Source organism: Kogia breviceps, chromosome 12 (assembly GCF_026419965.1).
Source record: "Kogia breviceps isolate mKogBre1 chromosome 12, mKogBre1 haplotype 1, whole genome shotgun sequence".
Taxonomy (NCBI): domain Eukaryota; kingdom Metazoa; phylum Chordata; class Mammalia; order Artiodactyla; family Physeteridae; genus Kogia; species Kogia breviceps.
This window is the reverse complement of record NC_081321.1, coordinates 36173587-36187949: the sequence shown is the minus strand read 5'-3', so window position 1 is coordinate 36187949 and position 14363 is coordinate 36173587. Positions and strand designations below refer to the sequence as shown.

Here is a 14363-nt window from a genome sequence, read left to right as displayed (position 1 = left end):
CCTATTGTATCCTTTTCTTCCTTTTTGTCCTCTTTATTCTTACCAGTGGTTAATGAGTTTATTTCTTCTTATTAGGTAATTACAATTGCCCCTTGGTATTCCTTCATGTTAGGGTTTACTTCCAGGGTCTCAATTCTGTTACATTGGTCTTTGATTTTCTATTTCTTCATGATTCAGGTTTGGTAGATTATATATCTCTAGGGACGCATCCATTTCTTCTAGGTTACCCAATTTGTTGGCATAAAATTTTTCATAGTGGTCTCATTCTTTATTTCTGTGGCATTAGTTGTAATGTCTTCTCTTTCATTTCTTACTTTACATTTTTGAATGTCCTTTTTTTCATAGTTTAGCTAAAGGTTGTTAATTTTGTTTATCTTTTCAATAAACAGCTCTTAATTTTGTTCTCTTTAACTTTCTTGTCTGTTTCATTTATTTCTGCTCTGATCTTTGCTATTTTATTCCTCTGTTAACTTTGGGCTAAATTTGTTCTTTTTGTAGTTTCTTCTTTTTTAAAAGATAAATTTATTTATTTAATTATTTTTGGTTGTGTTGGGTCTTTGTTTCTGTGTGTGGGCTTTTATCTAGTGGTGGCGAGCAGGGGCTACTCTTCATTGCAGTGTGGGATTCTCATTGCAGTGGTTTCTCTTGTTGCAGAGCATGGGCTCTAAGTGCGCGGGCTTCAGTACTTGTGACTCGCAGGCTCTAGAGTGCAGGCTCAGTAGTTGTGGTGCATGGGCTTAGTTGCTCCACAGCCTGTGGGATCTTCCCAGACCAGGGTTTGAACCCATGTCCCTTGCATTGGCAGGCAGATTCTCAACCACTGCACCACCAGGAAAGCCCTGTAATTTCTTAAGGTGTAAAGTTAATTTATTTGAGATCTTCCTTCCTCCTTACCTCTCTCCTCTCCCAATTTTTTCCTTCCTTTCTGCCTTCCTACCTTCCTTCTTTCCTTCCTTCCTCCCTCCCTCCATCCCCTCTTTCTTTCTCTCTTTTTCTTTCTTTCCTTTCTTTTTCTTTCTTTCTTTCTCTCTCTCTCTCTCTCTCTCTCTCTCTCTCTCTCTCTCTCTCTCTCTCTCTCTCTCTCTCTTTCTTCTTTTTCTCTAATGTAGGTATGTATCACTATAAAGTTTCCTCTTGGAACTGCTTGGCAGCATCCAATAGGTTTTGATATGTTGTGTTTCCATTTTTATTTCAAGATATTTTTGGATTTTAAAAAATTTCTTCTTTTGACCCAGTGGTTTTTCAGAAGTGTGTTGTGTAATTTTCAAATATTTTTGAATTTTCCAGGTTTCCTTTTATCAGTTTGCTAGCTTTATACCATAGTACTTGGGAAAGATACTTAGCATGACTTCATTCTTCTTAAATTTCCTAAGACTTGTTCTGTGACCTATCATATGATTTATCTGAGAATGTTCCATGTGCACTTGAGAAGGATGTCTATTCTGCCGCTGTTGGATGGAATGTTCTGTATATATCTGTTAGATTCATTTGGTCTAAAGTATGGTTCAAGTCCAATGTTTCCTTCTTGATTTTCTGTCTGGATGATCTATCCACTATTAAATGTGGGGTATTGAACTCTCTTACTGTTGTTGTATTTTTGATTATTTCTCCCTTTAGGTCTACTAGAATTTGCTTAATATACTTAGGTGCTCCAATGTTGTGTGCATATATTTACAATTTTTATATCTACTTGATGAATTGATCCCTTTATCATTACATAATGACCTTGTTTGTCTCTTGTTACTGTTTTTGGCTTAATTTCTGTTTTGTCTGATATAAGTATAGCTACCTGTGCTCTCTTTTTGCTTCCACTTGTTTTGAATATCTTTCTCTAGCCCTTCACTTTGGGCCTATGTGTGTCCTTAAAGCTAAAGTGAGTCTCTTGTAGGTGATATATACTTGGGTCTTGATTTTTTTTTACCTTCCCAGCCACTCTATGTCTTTTGATTGGAGAATTCAATCCATTTATATTTAGAGTAATTATTGATAGGTAAGGACTTTCTAATCTTGTCTTGTTTTCTGGTTGTTTTATAGTTTATGTGTCCAACATTCCTAACACTACTTACTAAAGATGTTTTTTCCCATTGTATATTCTTGCCTCCTTTGTCAAAGATTAATTGATCATAGGTATGTGGGTTTATTTATTTCTGGGTTCTGTGTTCCCTTGATCCATATGTCTGTTTTTGTGTCAATACCACACTGTTTTGATTACTGTAGCTTTGTAGTATTGTCTGAAGTCTGAGAGGGTTATGCCTCCTGATTTGTTCCTTTTCCTCAGGATTTCTTTGGCAATTCTGGGTCTTTTATGGTTCCATATAAATTTTAGGATTATTTGTTCTAGTTCTGTGTAAAGTGTCATGGGTAATTTTCCGCTCCACGGAATGTGGGATCTTCCCGGATCGGGGCACGAACCCGTGTCCCCTGCATCGGCAGGCAGATTCTCAACCACTGCGCCACCAGGGAAGCCCAAGTTTGGTTTTTGTAATGAGATTTTCCTTTATATTCTTCTCCATAATTTCCTCTTTCTGTACCCAAGGCCATGGCAGATCCAAACAGACTTTCTGAGCCTTATTAGAGACATGCCCTCTCTGGGAGTTATTGCCCCATGTCAGGTGACATGCCCCATGTTTAGAATGCAGAGGCATCTTTATGCAATTAGCAGGAAGCACCTCTCCCTACTAGTGGATGCAGCCTGACACTGGCACACCTGGACTCCAGGCTTGGTGTCCTGTATAGGCCTCAATCCCAAAAACTGTCTGCAGCAGCCCTGGCTAAAACCCCACCCCCAATTTTTTCCAGAAAAAGCATGTTTTAAAGTAAGTGCAGGTTATGAAAAATATAATTTTAGATATAATCCACATAAAAGTGCACATCTGTTATCTGAATGATACACAATTGGTAAATAGATATACATCTCTCTTTCTTAAAAACATTGTGACAACTGCATACAGAGTAGATCACAGTATTATTTTTAAAAATGAATTTATTAAATTGCTCATAATTATAAAAGATTAAAGTGCACAGAAATTTGCAAAATATTACAAACTTTACATCTTGTGCCACAGTGTATGAAAAGCATCATGAATATTTCAGTTTTACTTAAGCTGCTCATACATTTTAACTTTTCAAACATCTTAAAATATAATATGGACGCAAGAAAATGGTACAAGAAGTGTTTCAACAACAGAGTGTATTCTGCCCCCCTATTGTGAATTAATGTTTTCTGAAATTCAAGATGCACGTGCAATTATAACGAAGGCTTTTGGTGATAAACAGTTTGCAAAATGTTCTTGTTTAGTTTTCAAACAAAAACGAAAGCTTTCCCTTCCTATTGACATAATGAAAGTATCTGAAGGATATTTAAAGAAAAATCTCCTGAGTATTTTGGTCTAATGCTTTGATTTGTTAAAATTCACAGGCATCACAAAAGGATACAAAGTGAAACTTCTCTAGTGGTTAACACCAGGCAGGTCTAGGCCCGATTTCCCCTTCATACGTCCACTGCCACACCCATCCATTTTCCCAAGGTGCTGCCTCTGCTCACACTTACAGATGTAGCCAACGAGTGCCTGCAGACACAGCCCCACATTTTCTCCACTACCCACTAGTCAGCACTAGACTTACATGAACGCTGTCAGTGTCACAAGTTAACCTGGGTCCCCACTACAACCTGGCTGTTTGGGGAATATTGGCAGTGTCATACATCACATTCGCTGCCTTAAAAGGGTAGAGGTTTTCTTCCCTCCTGTCTACAGAAGCAAATTTTAAACTATGAAGACGATTTATGAAAGATGGTTTATGAAAACATAAATGAACAATTCTTTTCAAGTTCTATTTTATATACAAGGAGATAAGGCAAAAACATTTCCTTTTCTATGATTCCATAAGCAGTGAGTAATTGCCATGTCCAACAATAGGAGATACTCCTACACTTTAGAGAAGAGGTAATTGAGAGGAAGCGGCACCACTTCCAGGAGCAGTGTCCCGGGTGAGCGGAAGAAGGGATGAGAACACTTCCCCACTCGGAAGAAATTCATTTCTTTCTCCCAGTGTAGCCAGATCTCTCACATGGCCTGTTGTGAGCACTCTCTGATCACACCATTATCAAGAAAGCTAGTGAAATGGTCCGGATCCACTGGGACAATTCTAAAGTCCAGAATACTGTTTTGATGAATCCTACAGAAATAATGTTTTTTTGTTTTTAACATTGATGGCAGGCATTTAGAATTGTGACCTGGAGTGAAGCTACTCTATTATAACAAGCCTGTAAATCTGCTCACTGAATAGTGTTTCCTTTTCCTTTGCTGCTGGGACCCTGAGTGTCTTGGCTCCTGTGGCACCTGGGCATTTAGCAGCATCCCAGTGGGTGGCAGCCCATCTAGCAAGAATCCAGTGCCAGACACCCTCTCCTGCACCCAGCCCTGCCTTGTCACCAGTCACAGGTGAGAGGTACGGGCCCTGTGTCTTTTCCAGAGCCTACAAGAGGGCCTGGCACCCGAAAAACAGTAAAGCACAGTAGAGACTGTGGAGCTGAATAAATTGAGGTCAAGATGTGCACCGTGGGGCAGAAATTCAGCAGGAAGTTACCTCCATCTGATGGCAGAGTTTGTGACCAAACTAATTTGTTTTCTGACCCTTAATTGCCTGATTGGCTTGAGGGGAGGCTGGAAATTCAAATCAAATCCTGTCTTTTCTTTTTTGGGAATCATCTAGGTATTCTCCTGCCTCTCTCTCTCCCTCCCTAAAAAATGCTCCCCAGATGCAAACAAGTTACTGGACAAGGAGTAAGAGAAGGGAGGATGTGCTGAGCTACCTTCTCTGTGGCAGATGCTTTGGTAGGCTGATCACTTGGACATGCAGAACCCCTCGCAGGAACATGCTGCGGTCACGCTGAGGGTACTTGCTGTTCTCTTGACATGCGCAGCACTGGCCTGTCACAATGGCTGTGAGACAATCACATGGGTGCTTGTAATACTGTACTTCCTGGGATCTCATGGATAAAGGGCAACTGGTGGGAACCTGATGCGCTCATCTTTTCCAAACCATCATGTTGATAAATATGTAACTTTAATTACTTGATTTCATTTTTTTCCAAGAAATGACATATCTTCAGAAGAGGTAAATTAATTATCCTGATCAATACGTTTCAATCTGTAACTTTCCCTGCTTTTGCCATCTTATTCCCTTGAGATTTGCAAAGCAGTCAACATTGATTAGGCACAGAACATTCTAGGAGTGCTCCTGGAAGATGAAAGGTGTCACTGTGAATTAGCACAAATATGCTCAGAACCTTGCTATCTTCATTGCAATCCATTAAGAGTATTTCTCTGAGATGGCAAGACAGGCCAAGATGAAGACTGAAACTATTTCCTCTTATTACCTGAGATTTCTTTTTCTGTAGGAATGCGATAATGCACCTAAATATTGTGAAGTCTTGGGTCTATCTGCCACTTAATACAGCATTCAAACTGAATTCTGCATTAGATATTTTTAATCACACAACTGCTAGCATGTCTAATCTTTAATGATGGTATTTGTAAGGGAAAGATAACTCTGGAACAGATCTGGCAAAAAGTGAAGAAATGAAACAGTGCCTAAAAATAAAAAAAGATCATGTGGTTGAGAACAGAAGGAATGAAAATAATCAAATGGAGGAAAAAAATCCACTCTACTTTGGTAGGGATTGTTTTTAAGCGCACAAAGACACCTCTTCTGTGTTACTAAAATTCCAATTTATCAAAAAAAGTAACATTTTTGGTTTTCCTGGTGATTAGTTTTATGCCCTTCTTGATCTCAATTTTACATTTTCCAGTTCCTACATCGCTAGCTGAAACTGAAAAACAATCTGCATGAAAATGGTGATAGTTAAGACTCATATTTGCCAAAGTGATTTAACTTATTCTCATTAGTGATTCATAATATATTTTGATAAAGCTAAATTCTTTAAAGTGCTTCTCAGAACATCAAGCTCTTAATCTGATTTTAGTCGTAAATTGTTATCTACTACTGCTATCATCCTCTCAGCTATGACTCCCATATTTTTGGTCATGTCTTTGAGGTGATTCTCATGAAGAAGCTTCTGGGTTAGGTATTTTTCTCTCCTGATCTTGCTCTTCGTGCTTTTCGATACGTCTGGAATTGCATACGAAATGAAAAATTTCACAGAATAGATGATATGCTAAGGGAGAGAAGAAAAATGTCAATCAAAGAGAAGTAGGGGAACACAGAGTTTCTTCCATTTTTTTCTAGTCATTATAGCAGTATTATCAGGACAAGGTGGTAGGCATTCATCATGTATACCCAATCTCTCCCACCACAGCATGGCTCTGCCAAGGTGCTACATTTTGTTACTTTATAAATTTCAAGAATACTATTTGATATGTAGAACAGAATACATCCAATATCTAGAACACTCACCATGACACTGACAATGCTATGATATTTTTATGTGTGTTCCTTTCCTATCTTGTTCTCAGGCCTCTTCCCCAAAGGTAAACACTAAACTATCTGTGTGAGTATATGTCTATAATTTTCTTTTATTTTTGAATAGTTTAACAAGGTATTATATATCCCCAAATAGTATCTTGTTTAGTTTTGCTTGCTTTATAAAAACAGTATGATACTGTCAGTATGGTACAGTCTTTTGAAAATTGCTTTTTTTCCATGCAAAATTAGTTTCTAAGATTCATCAATGTTATTGTGCATAACTGTAGTCCATTTTCACTTCTATGTAATATTCCATTGTGCAAACACACTATAATTTATTTGTTCCCCTATCAAAAGGAATTGGGTTTGTGTCTAGTTTGGGGATTAGAAACAATGATGTTGGGAACATTCTTGCACTTGGATTCTGGAGAATACCTGTGAGTTCCTCAAAAGCATGCACCTAGGGGTGAAACTGCTGAGACCCTCTGTTACATGAATGTTCAATTTTACAAGATTGTATCAACTATACCAACTGACACTCCCACCAGCAGTGTGTAATGATTTCAGTTGCTCTACATCCTTGTCTGCACTTGTTACCATCACTTTTTTTTTAACCAACATGGTGATTATGAAATAGACTTTCACTTTGGTCTTACTTTGCATTTCCCTGATGACTAATGAGCTTGAAAAGCTTTTTATTTATTCACTGTTCAAAAATCCCTAACCTAGCAAGAAGATAGAGATAACATAGAATAAACATAATTAAAAACAAATAAATTACACAGTGTTAAAAAGTGATAAGAGCTATGGGGGAAAAAGTGACATGAGCTAAGTAAAGCAGAGTAACAGTTATCATGAGTGTTATGGTGGGAGGTAAAATTTATATAGATTTTATATAGATCAGTCTGGACATGCCTCATTGAGCAAAGATTTTTAAGGAGGTGAGGAAATTAGCCATGCAGACATCAGGAAGAAAGACATTCTAGGCAAAGGGAACAGCCAACACATTCCATCTGGTAGAAGCCTGAAGGGTGCATTCCAGGAAGGCTGGAGTGAAGTGACATCAGGGAGGTAACAGAGCATGGCTAGATTGTGTTTGGCCTTATATGTCATTATAAGGACTTTGGCTTTTACTCTGAGTGAGATGTGAAGACAATAGGGAGTCCAGTTAGGAGACTGTTGCCCTAATTTGGGCAAGAAATGATGGTGGCTCTAACTTGGGCGGCAGCAGCAGAGCTGGTAAGAAGTGGTCAGATTTGTGATATATTTTCAAAGGAAAACTCAACAGGACTGGATATGCAATAAGTGGGGGAGAGAAAACAAGGGGGACTCCAAGAATTCTGGCCCAAGCAACTGTTGAGATGGAACTGCCATAATTGATAGGGGGTAAAACTGTGGACAGAACAGATTTAGTGCATGGTAGGGAGAAGAACATTGCAAGTGGACTTAAGAAAATATGGAAATTTAGGGCAGCAGATTTGAGGTATCTGTTGGATATCCAAGCAGAAAGGTCAAGTATGCAGTTGGATTGATGGGTTGAGTTCAGAAGAGAGGTTTTCTGGGGATATCCATTAGTGAGTCACAGGCATATAGATAGCACTTAAAGTCCTCAGACTGCATGAGATCACCAACACTGCAGGTAGAGAGAAAAGACAACCAAGGAATGAGGCGTGGATCATTAAGAAGAGAAGGAAGGGACGGGCAAAGAAGTTAAGACAGGACTGCATAGAGAGGTAGGAAGAAAGGCAAAATATGTGTTTCCCTGGGAGCCAAGTGAGGAAGAGTTTCAAGGAAGAGTGATCAGCTGTGTCAAATGTTTCTTGTAAGTCAGGTAGTGTGACAGTGGAGAATATTTTGATCTGAGAGAGATATTAGTGAGTTCAAGTGATAGAATTACATAGTAAAGAAGCAAAAGTTGATGTAGGAAAGAGGTTTTGGTTTTTTCTTTTCCCATCCATTTCTGAGGTAGGTAGTATTTACAGATATGAAGATTTTCTATCTTACACCACCCTTAGACTTCTGGGATAAAAAGCCAATGTGGTATGATGTCATCTTTTGAAAATAGATTGCTAGATTCAGTCTGCACATCTTAAAAAGATCTTTGCCTCTATGCATTGAGTAAGACTGACATAATTTCCCCTTCCCTTTCTATTCTTGTCGATTTTAGGAACTAAAAGGGGTTGGAGAGTATTTCCTTTTCCTGATCTCTGGAGGAGTGGGTATAATATTGAAATGATCTGTTCTAGAAAGTTTGGTATCGCTCTCCTCGAAAGCCATATGGCTTGGTGTTTTCAATGGGGACAGATTTTTCAATTACTCAGTTTTGCTATAATTTGAGGTTTACAGTTACCTTCTTTAGCATTTTAAAGATATTAGACTCTTCCCTTCTGGCTTTCAGATTGATGTTAAAAAGTCTACTCTCAAGACACAAACTGGCTGAATAGATACAAAAACAAGACCCATATATAGACTGAAAGTGAGGGGATGGAAAAAGATATTCCATGCAAATGGAAATCAAAAGAAAGCTGGAGTAGCAATAATCATATCAGATAAAACAGACTTTAAATAAAGAATGTTACAAGAGACAAGGAAGGATACTACATAATGATCAAGGGATCAATCCAAGAAGAGGATATAACAATTGTAAACATATATGCACCCAACAGAGGAGCACCTCAATACATAAGGCAAATGCTAACAGCTATAAAAGAGGAAATCGACAGTAACACAGTAATGGTGGGGGACGTTAACACCTTAATGGCACCAATGGACAGATCATCCAGACAGAAAATTAATAAGGAAACACAAGCTTTAAATGACACAACAGACCAGATAGATTTAATTGATATTTATAGGACATTCCATCCAAAAACAGCAGATTACACTTTCTTCTCAAATGCACACAGAACATTCTCCAGGATAGATCACAACTTGGGTCACAAATCAAGCCTCGGTAAATTTAAGAAAATTGAATTCATACCAAGCATTTTTTCCGGCCACAATTCTGTGAGACTAGATATAAATTACAGGGGAAAAAACGTAAAAATCACAAACACATGGAGGCTAAACAATACACTACTAAATAACCAAAAGATCACTGAAGAAATCAAAGAGGAAATCAAAAAATACCTAGAGACAAATGACAATGAAAACACGACAATCCAAAATGTATGGGATGCATCAAAATCAGTTCTAAGAGGGAAATTTATAGCAATACAAACCTACCTCAAGAAACAAGAAAAATCTCAAATAAACTAACCTTACACCTAAAGGAACTAGAGAAAGAAAAACAAAACCCAAAGTTAGTAGAAGGAAAGAAATCATAAAGATCAGAGCAGAAATAAATGAAATAGAAACAAAGAAAACAATGGCAAAGATCAATAAAACTAAAAGCTGGGTCTTTGAGAAGATAAACAAAAGTGATAAACCTTTAGCCAGACTCATCAAGAAAAAGAAGGAGAGGACTCAAATCAATAAAATTAAACGAAAAATGAGAAGTTACAATGGACACCGGAGAAATACACAGCATCACAAGAGACGACTACAACCAACTCTATGCCAATCAAATGGACAACCTGGAAGAAATGGACAAATTCATAGAAAGGAATAACCTTCCAAGACTGAACCAGCAAGAAATAGAAAATATGAACAGACCAATCACAAGTAATGAAATTGAAATTGTGATTAAAAATCTTCCAACAAACAGAAGTCCAGAACCAGATGGCTTCACAGGTGAATTCTATCAAACATTTAGAGAAGACCTAACACCCATCCTTTTCAAAACATTGCAGAGGAAGGAACACTCCCAAACTCACTCTATGAGGCCATCATCACCCTGTTATCAAAACCAGACAGAGATACTACAAAAAAAGAAAATTACAGACCAATATCACTGACGAATATAGATGCAAAAATCCTCAACAAAAAACTAGCAAACAGAATCCGACAACACATTAAAAGGATCATACAACATGATCAAGTGGGATTTATCCCAGGGATGCAAGGATTCTTCAATATAGGCAAATCAATCAATGTGATACACCATATTAACAAATTAAAGAATAGAAACCATATGATCATCTCTATAGATGCAGAAAAAGCTTTTGACAAAATTCAACACCCATTTATGATAAAAACTCTCCAGAAAGTGGGCTTAGAGGGAACCTACCTCAAGATAATAAAGGCCATATATGACAAACCCACAGCAAACATCATTCTCAATGGTGAAAAACTGAAAGCACTTCCTCTAAGATTAGGAACAAGACAGGGATGTCCACTCTTGCCACTATTATTCAACACAGTTTTGGAAGTCCTAGCCATGATAATCAGAGAAGAAAAATAAAAAGAATACAACTTGGAAAAGAAGAAAGTACAGATGACATGATACTATACATAGAAAACCCTAAAGATACCACTAGAAAACTACTAGAACTAATCAATGAATTTAATAAGGTTGTAGGATACAAAATTAATGCACAGAAATCTCTTGCATTCCTATACACTAACAATGAAACATCAGGAAGAGAAATTAAGGAAACAATCCCATTAACCACTGCAACAAAAAGAATAAAATACCTAGGAATAAACCTACCTAAGGAGGTAAAAGACCTGTATGCAGAAAATTATAAGACCCTGATGAAAGAAATCAAAGATGACACAAACAGAGATATACCATGTTCTTGGATTGGAAGAATCAATATTGTGAAAATGACTGTACTACCCAAAGCAATCTACAGATTCAATGCAATCCCTATCAAATTACCAATGGCAATTTTTACAGAACTAGAACAAAAAATCTTAAAATTTGTAGAGAGGCACAAAATACCCCAGAGACCCAAAACAATCTTGAGAAAGAAAACAGAGCTGGAGGAATCAGGCTCCCTGACTTCAGATTATACTACAAAGCTACAGTAATCAAGACAATATGGTACTGGCACAAAAACAGAAACACAGATCAATGGAACAGGATAGAAAGCCCAGAGATAAACCTACACACCTGTGGTCAACTAATCTATGATAAAGGAGGCAAGGATATACAATGGAGAAAAGGCAGTCTTGGTGCTGGGAAAACTGGACAGCTACATGGAAAAGAATGAAATTAGAACACTCCCTAACACCATACATAAAAATAAACTCAAAATGGATTAAAGACCTAAATGTAAGACCGGATATTGTAAAACTCTTAGAGGAAAAAAACTCTTTGACATAAATCACAGCAAGATCTTTTTTGACCCACCTCCTAGAATAATGGAAATAAAAACAAAAATAAACACATGGGACCTAATGAAACTTAAAAGCTTTTAAACAGCAAAGGAAACTACAAACAAGATGAAAAGACAACCCTCAGAAGGGGAGAAAATATTTGCAAATGAATCAATGGACAAAGGGTTAATCTCCAAAATATATCAACAGCACATGCAGCTCAATATCAAAAAAACAAACAAACAACCTAATCAAAAAATGGGTGGAAGACCTAAACAGAAATTTCTCCAGAGAAGACATGCAGATGGCCAAGAGGCACATGAAAAGCTGCTCAGCAACAGTAATTATTAGAGAAATGCAAATCAAAACTACAGTGAGGTATCACCTCACACTGGTTAGAATGGGCATCATCAGAAAATGTACAAACAACAAATGCTGGAGAGGGTGTGGAGCAAAGGGAACCCTCTTGCACTGTTGGTGGCAATGTTAACTGATACAGCCACTACGGAGAACAGTATGGAGATTCCTTAAAAAACTAAAAATAGAACTACCATACAACCCAGCAATTTCACTACTGGGCATATACCCAGAGAAAGCCATAATTTAAAAAGACACATGCACCCCAATATTCACTGCGGCACTATTTACAATAGCCAGGTCATGGAAGCAACCTAAATGTCCATTGACAGATGAATGGATAAAGAAGATGTGGTACATGTATACAATGGAATATTACTCAGCCATGAAAGGAATGAAATTGGGCCAGTTGCAGAGACATGGATGGACCTAGAGACTGTCATAGAGAGTGAAGTAAGTCAGAAAGAGTAAAACAAGTATCATATATTAACGCATATATGTGGAATCTAGAAAAATGGTACAGATGAACCAGTTTGCAAGGCAGAAACAGAGACACAGATGTAGAGAACAAACATATGGACACCAAGGGGGTAAGCAGGGTGGGGGGGTGTGATGAATTGGGAGATTGGGATTGACATATATACAGTAATATGTATAAAATAGATAATAAGAACCTGCTGTACAGCACAGGGAACTACATTTTGCTGTACAGTAGAAACTAACACAAGATTGTGAAACAACTATACAACAATTAAAAACAAAAGTCTACTCTCATTCTAATCTTAATTTTCTTTGTCAGTCATCTGTCTTTTTACTCAGGTTACTTTTAAGATCTTATATTCGGTGTGCTGCATTTTCCTTACAGTGCATGTAAAGATTGACTTCTTTGTTATCTATTTCGCTGGATATTTGTTTTGCTTCCTTCTTTGTGAACACATGTCTGTCACTTATGCTGCAAAAATTTTATCCACTGACTCTTCAGATTTGCATCTCCTCAGTTACCCATTTTTTTCTTCTATGATTTTTTGGGAAAGTTAGTCCTTCTCATTCTGTCTTCCATATCTAACCTCTTTTTAAAAAAATTTTTCCATTTTCTTCTCTGTGATGTGCTAGTGGTAATTTTTTCAGATTAGTCTCCCAGTTCACTAATTCTCTCTTCAGATTTGCCTAAACTTCTGTTTTATCCATATGTTAATGTCTTCATTTCAACAACTATTTTTATTTCTAAAAGTTCTTTTAAATTATTTTTCAAAATTGCCTTATAATGTTTTTACAGTTTTTTATTGTTTGTTCATTTTTGGCTCTGTCATTTATTTGTTTAAATATTTTCATATATGGTTAATTTATATTCCTTATCTGATAATTCAAACTCTTAAAGTTATTGATGGTCCAAATCAGGTTTTTATTTTTTAATTTTTTGGGCTAAATCTCACTCTTGGTTTTTCGTTTTTGTTTTTTTTTTTTAATTTCCCCTTTGTCATTGTTGATCTTTGATAGTTAGCTCATATTTGCTTATCTCAATCTGGGAAAAAACTGGGGTCTAAATTAAGGATACTTTTATTCAGAGAAGATATGCATTTCCCTCTGCTTGGAGACATATTTAGCCTTTTGTGGGGTTCCTGGCTGAATCCAAGAGTCTCAAGTTCAGCTCTTCTATTGCACTGCTGACCCAAGGCTTGGTCTCCTTGAGCTTTTAGGTGGAGACACTAATAACAGCACTTGTTCTCAGAGCACTCCTGAACATCAGAGGTGCTCACTGCTCTATTTCAGGCAATCATGGTTTTTTCCTCTTTGTATATTCTCTTTCCTTCTAGTAAGCACAAAACTGCCAAGGAAATTATGTTTTTAACTGATCCTAAATGTTTTGTAGTGAGATGGCCCCTCACAGTATCTAGTCCACCATGATATCAAAAGTAGAAATCAAAACACTTTGGCAACTACATATTTGAATATAAACTAGTGACTCTTGCCGATATATCAGATACTGTACTTCAGGAATCCACTTATGATGGTGAACTAATGATGAACTATTTTTGGTAACTACTTTAAAAAATACTAGGAAAATTATCAAAGCCAGGTAGCCTGTCCCACTTTTTTCTTGCTAACAGATTTTGATTCTACTCAGAGCAAACCAAACACCTCCTGTCTCAGCCTACTTAGCTGTTATGAGGAACTATGTGCTGTAGTTCTAGCCAATGAGATGTAGGTGACAGTCTGCTCTGGGGGCTTCTGGCAAAGCATTTTCTTTCCTAACAAATAGGAAAAGATTTGGCTAACATCACCCTTCTCCTTCCTCCTGCCTAGAACATAAATGTGTTATCTGGAGTTGCAGTAGTTATATTATAAGCACAGAGTAACATGCAATGAGAGAAAACCTA

The 14363-nt window shown here is 37.2% G+C and overlaps 1 protein-coding gene across 9 annotated transcripts in view; it reads right to left on the bottom strand.

Annotated features, from left to right (window-relative positions):
• Positions 1 to 2965: 2965 nt before the first annotated feature.
• The window catches only part of ANO6 (anoctamin 6), a 203784-nt gene continuing 192386 nt past the window's right edge, over positions 2966 to 14363 (bottom strand). For all 9 annotated transcript variants that reach the window (XM_059081599.2, XM_059081597.2, XM_059081595.2 and 6 more), the window contains one exon: positions 2966 to 6178. In XM_059081599.2, the coding sequence (XP_058937582.1) occupies positions 5972 to 6178 (207 nt within the window). In that variant the 3' untranslated portion in view covers positions 2966 to 5971. The remainder of the gene's footprint in view (positions 6179 to 14363) is intronic.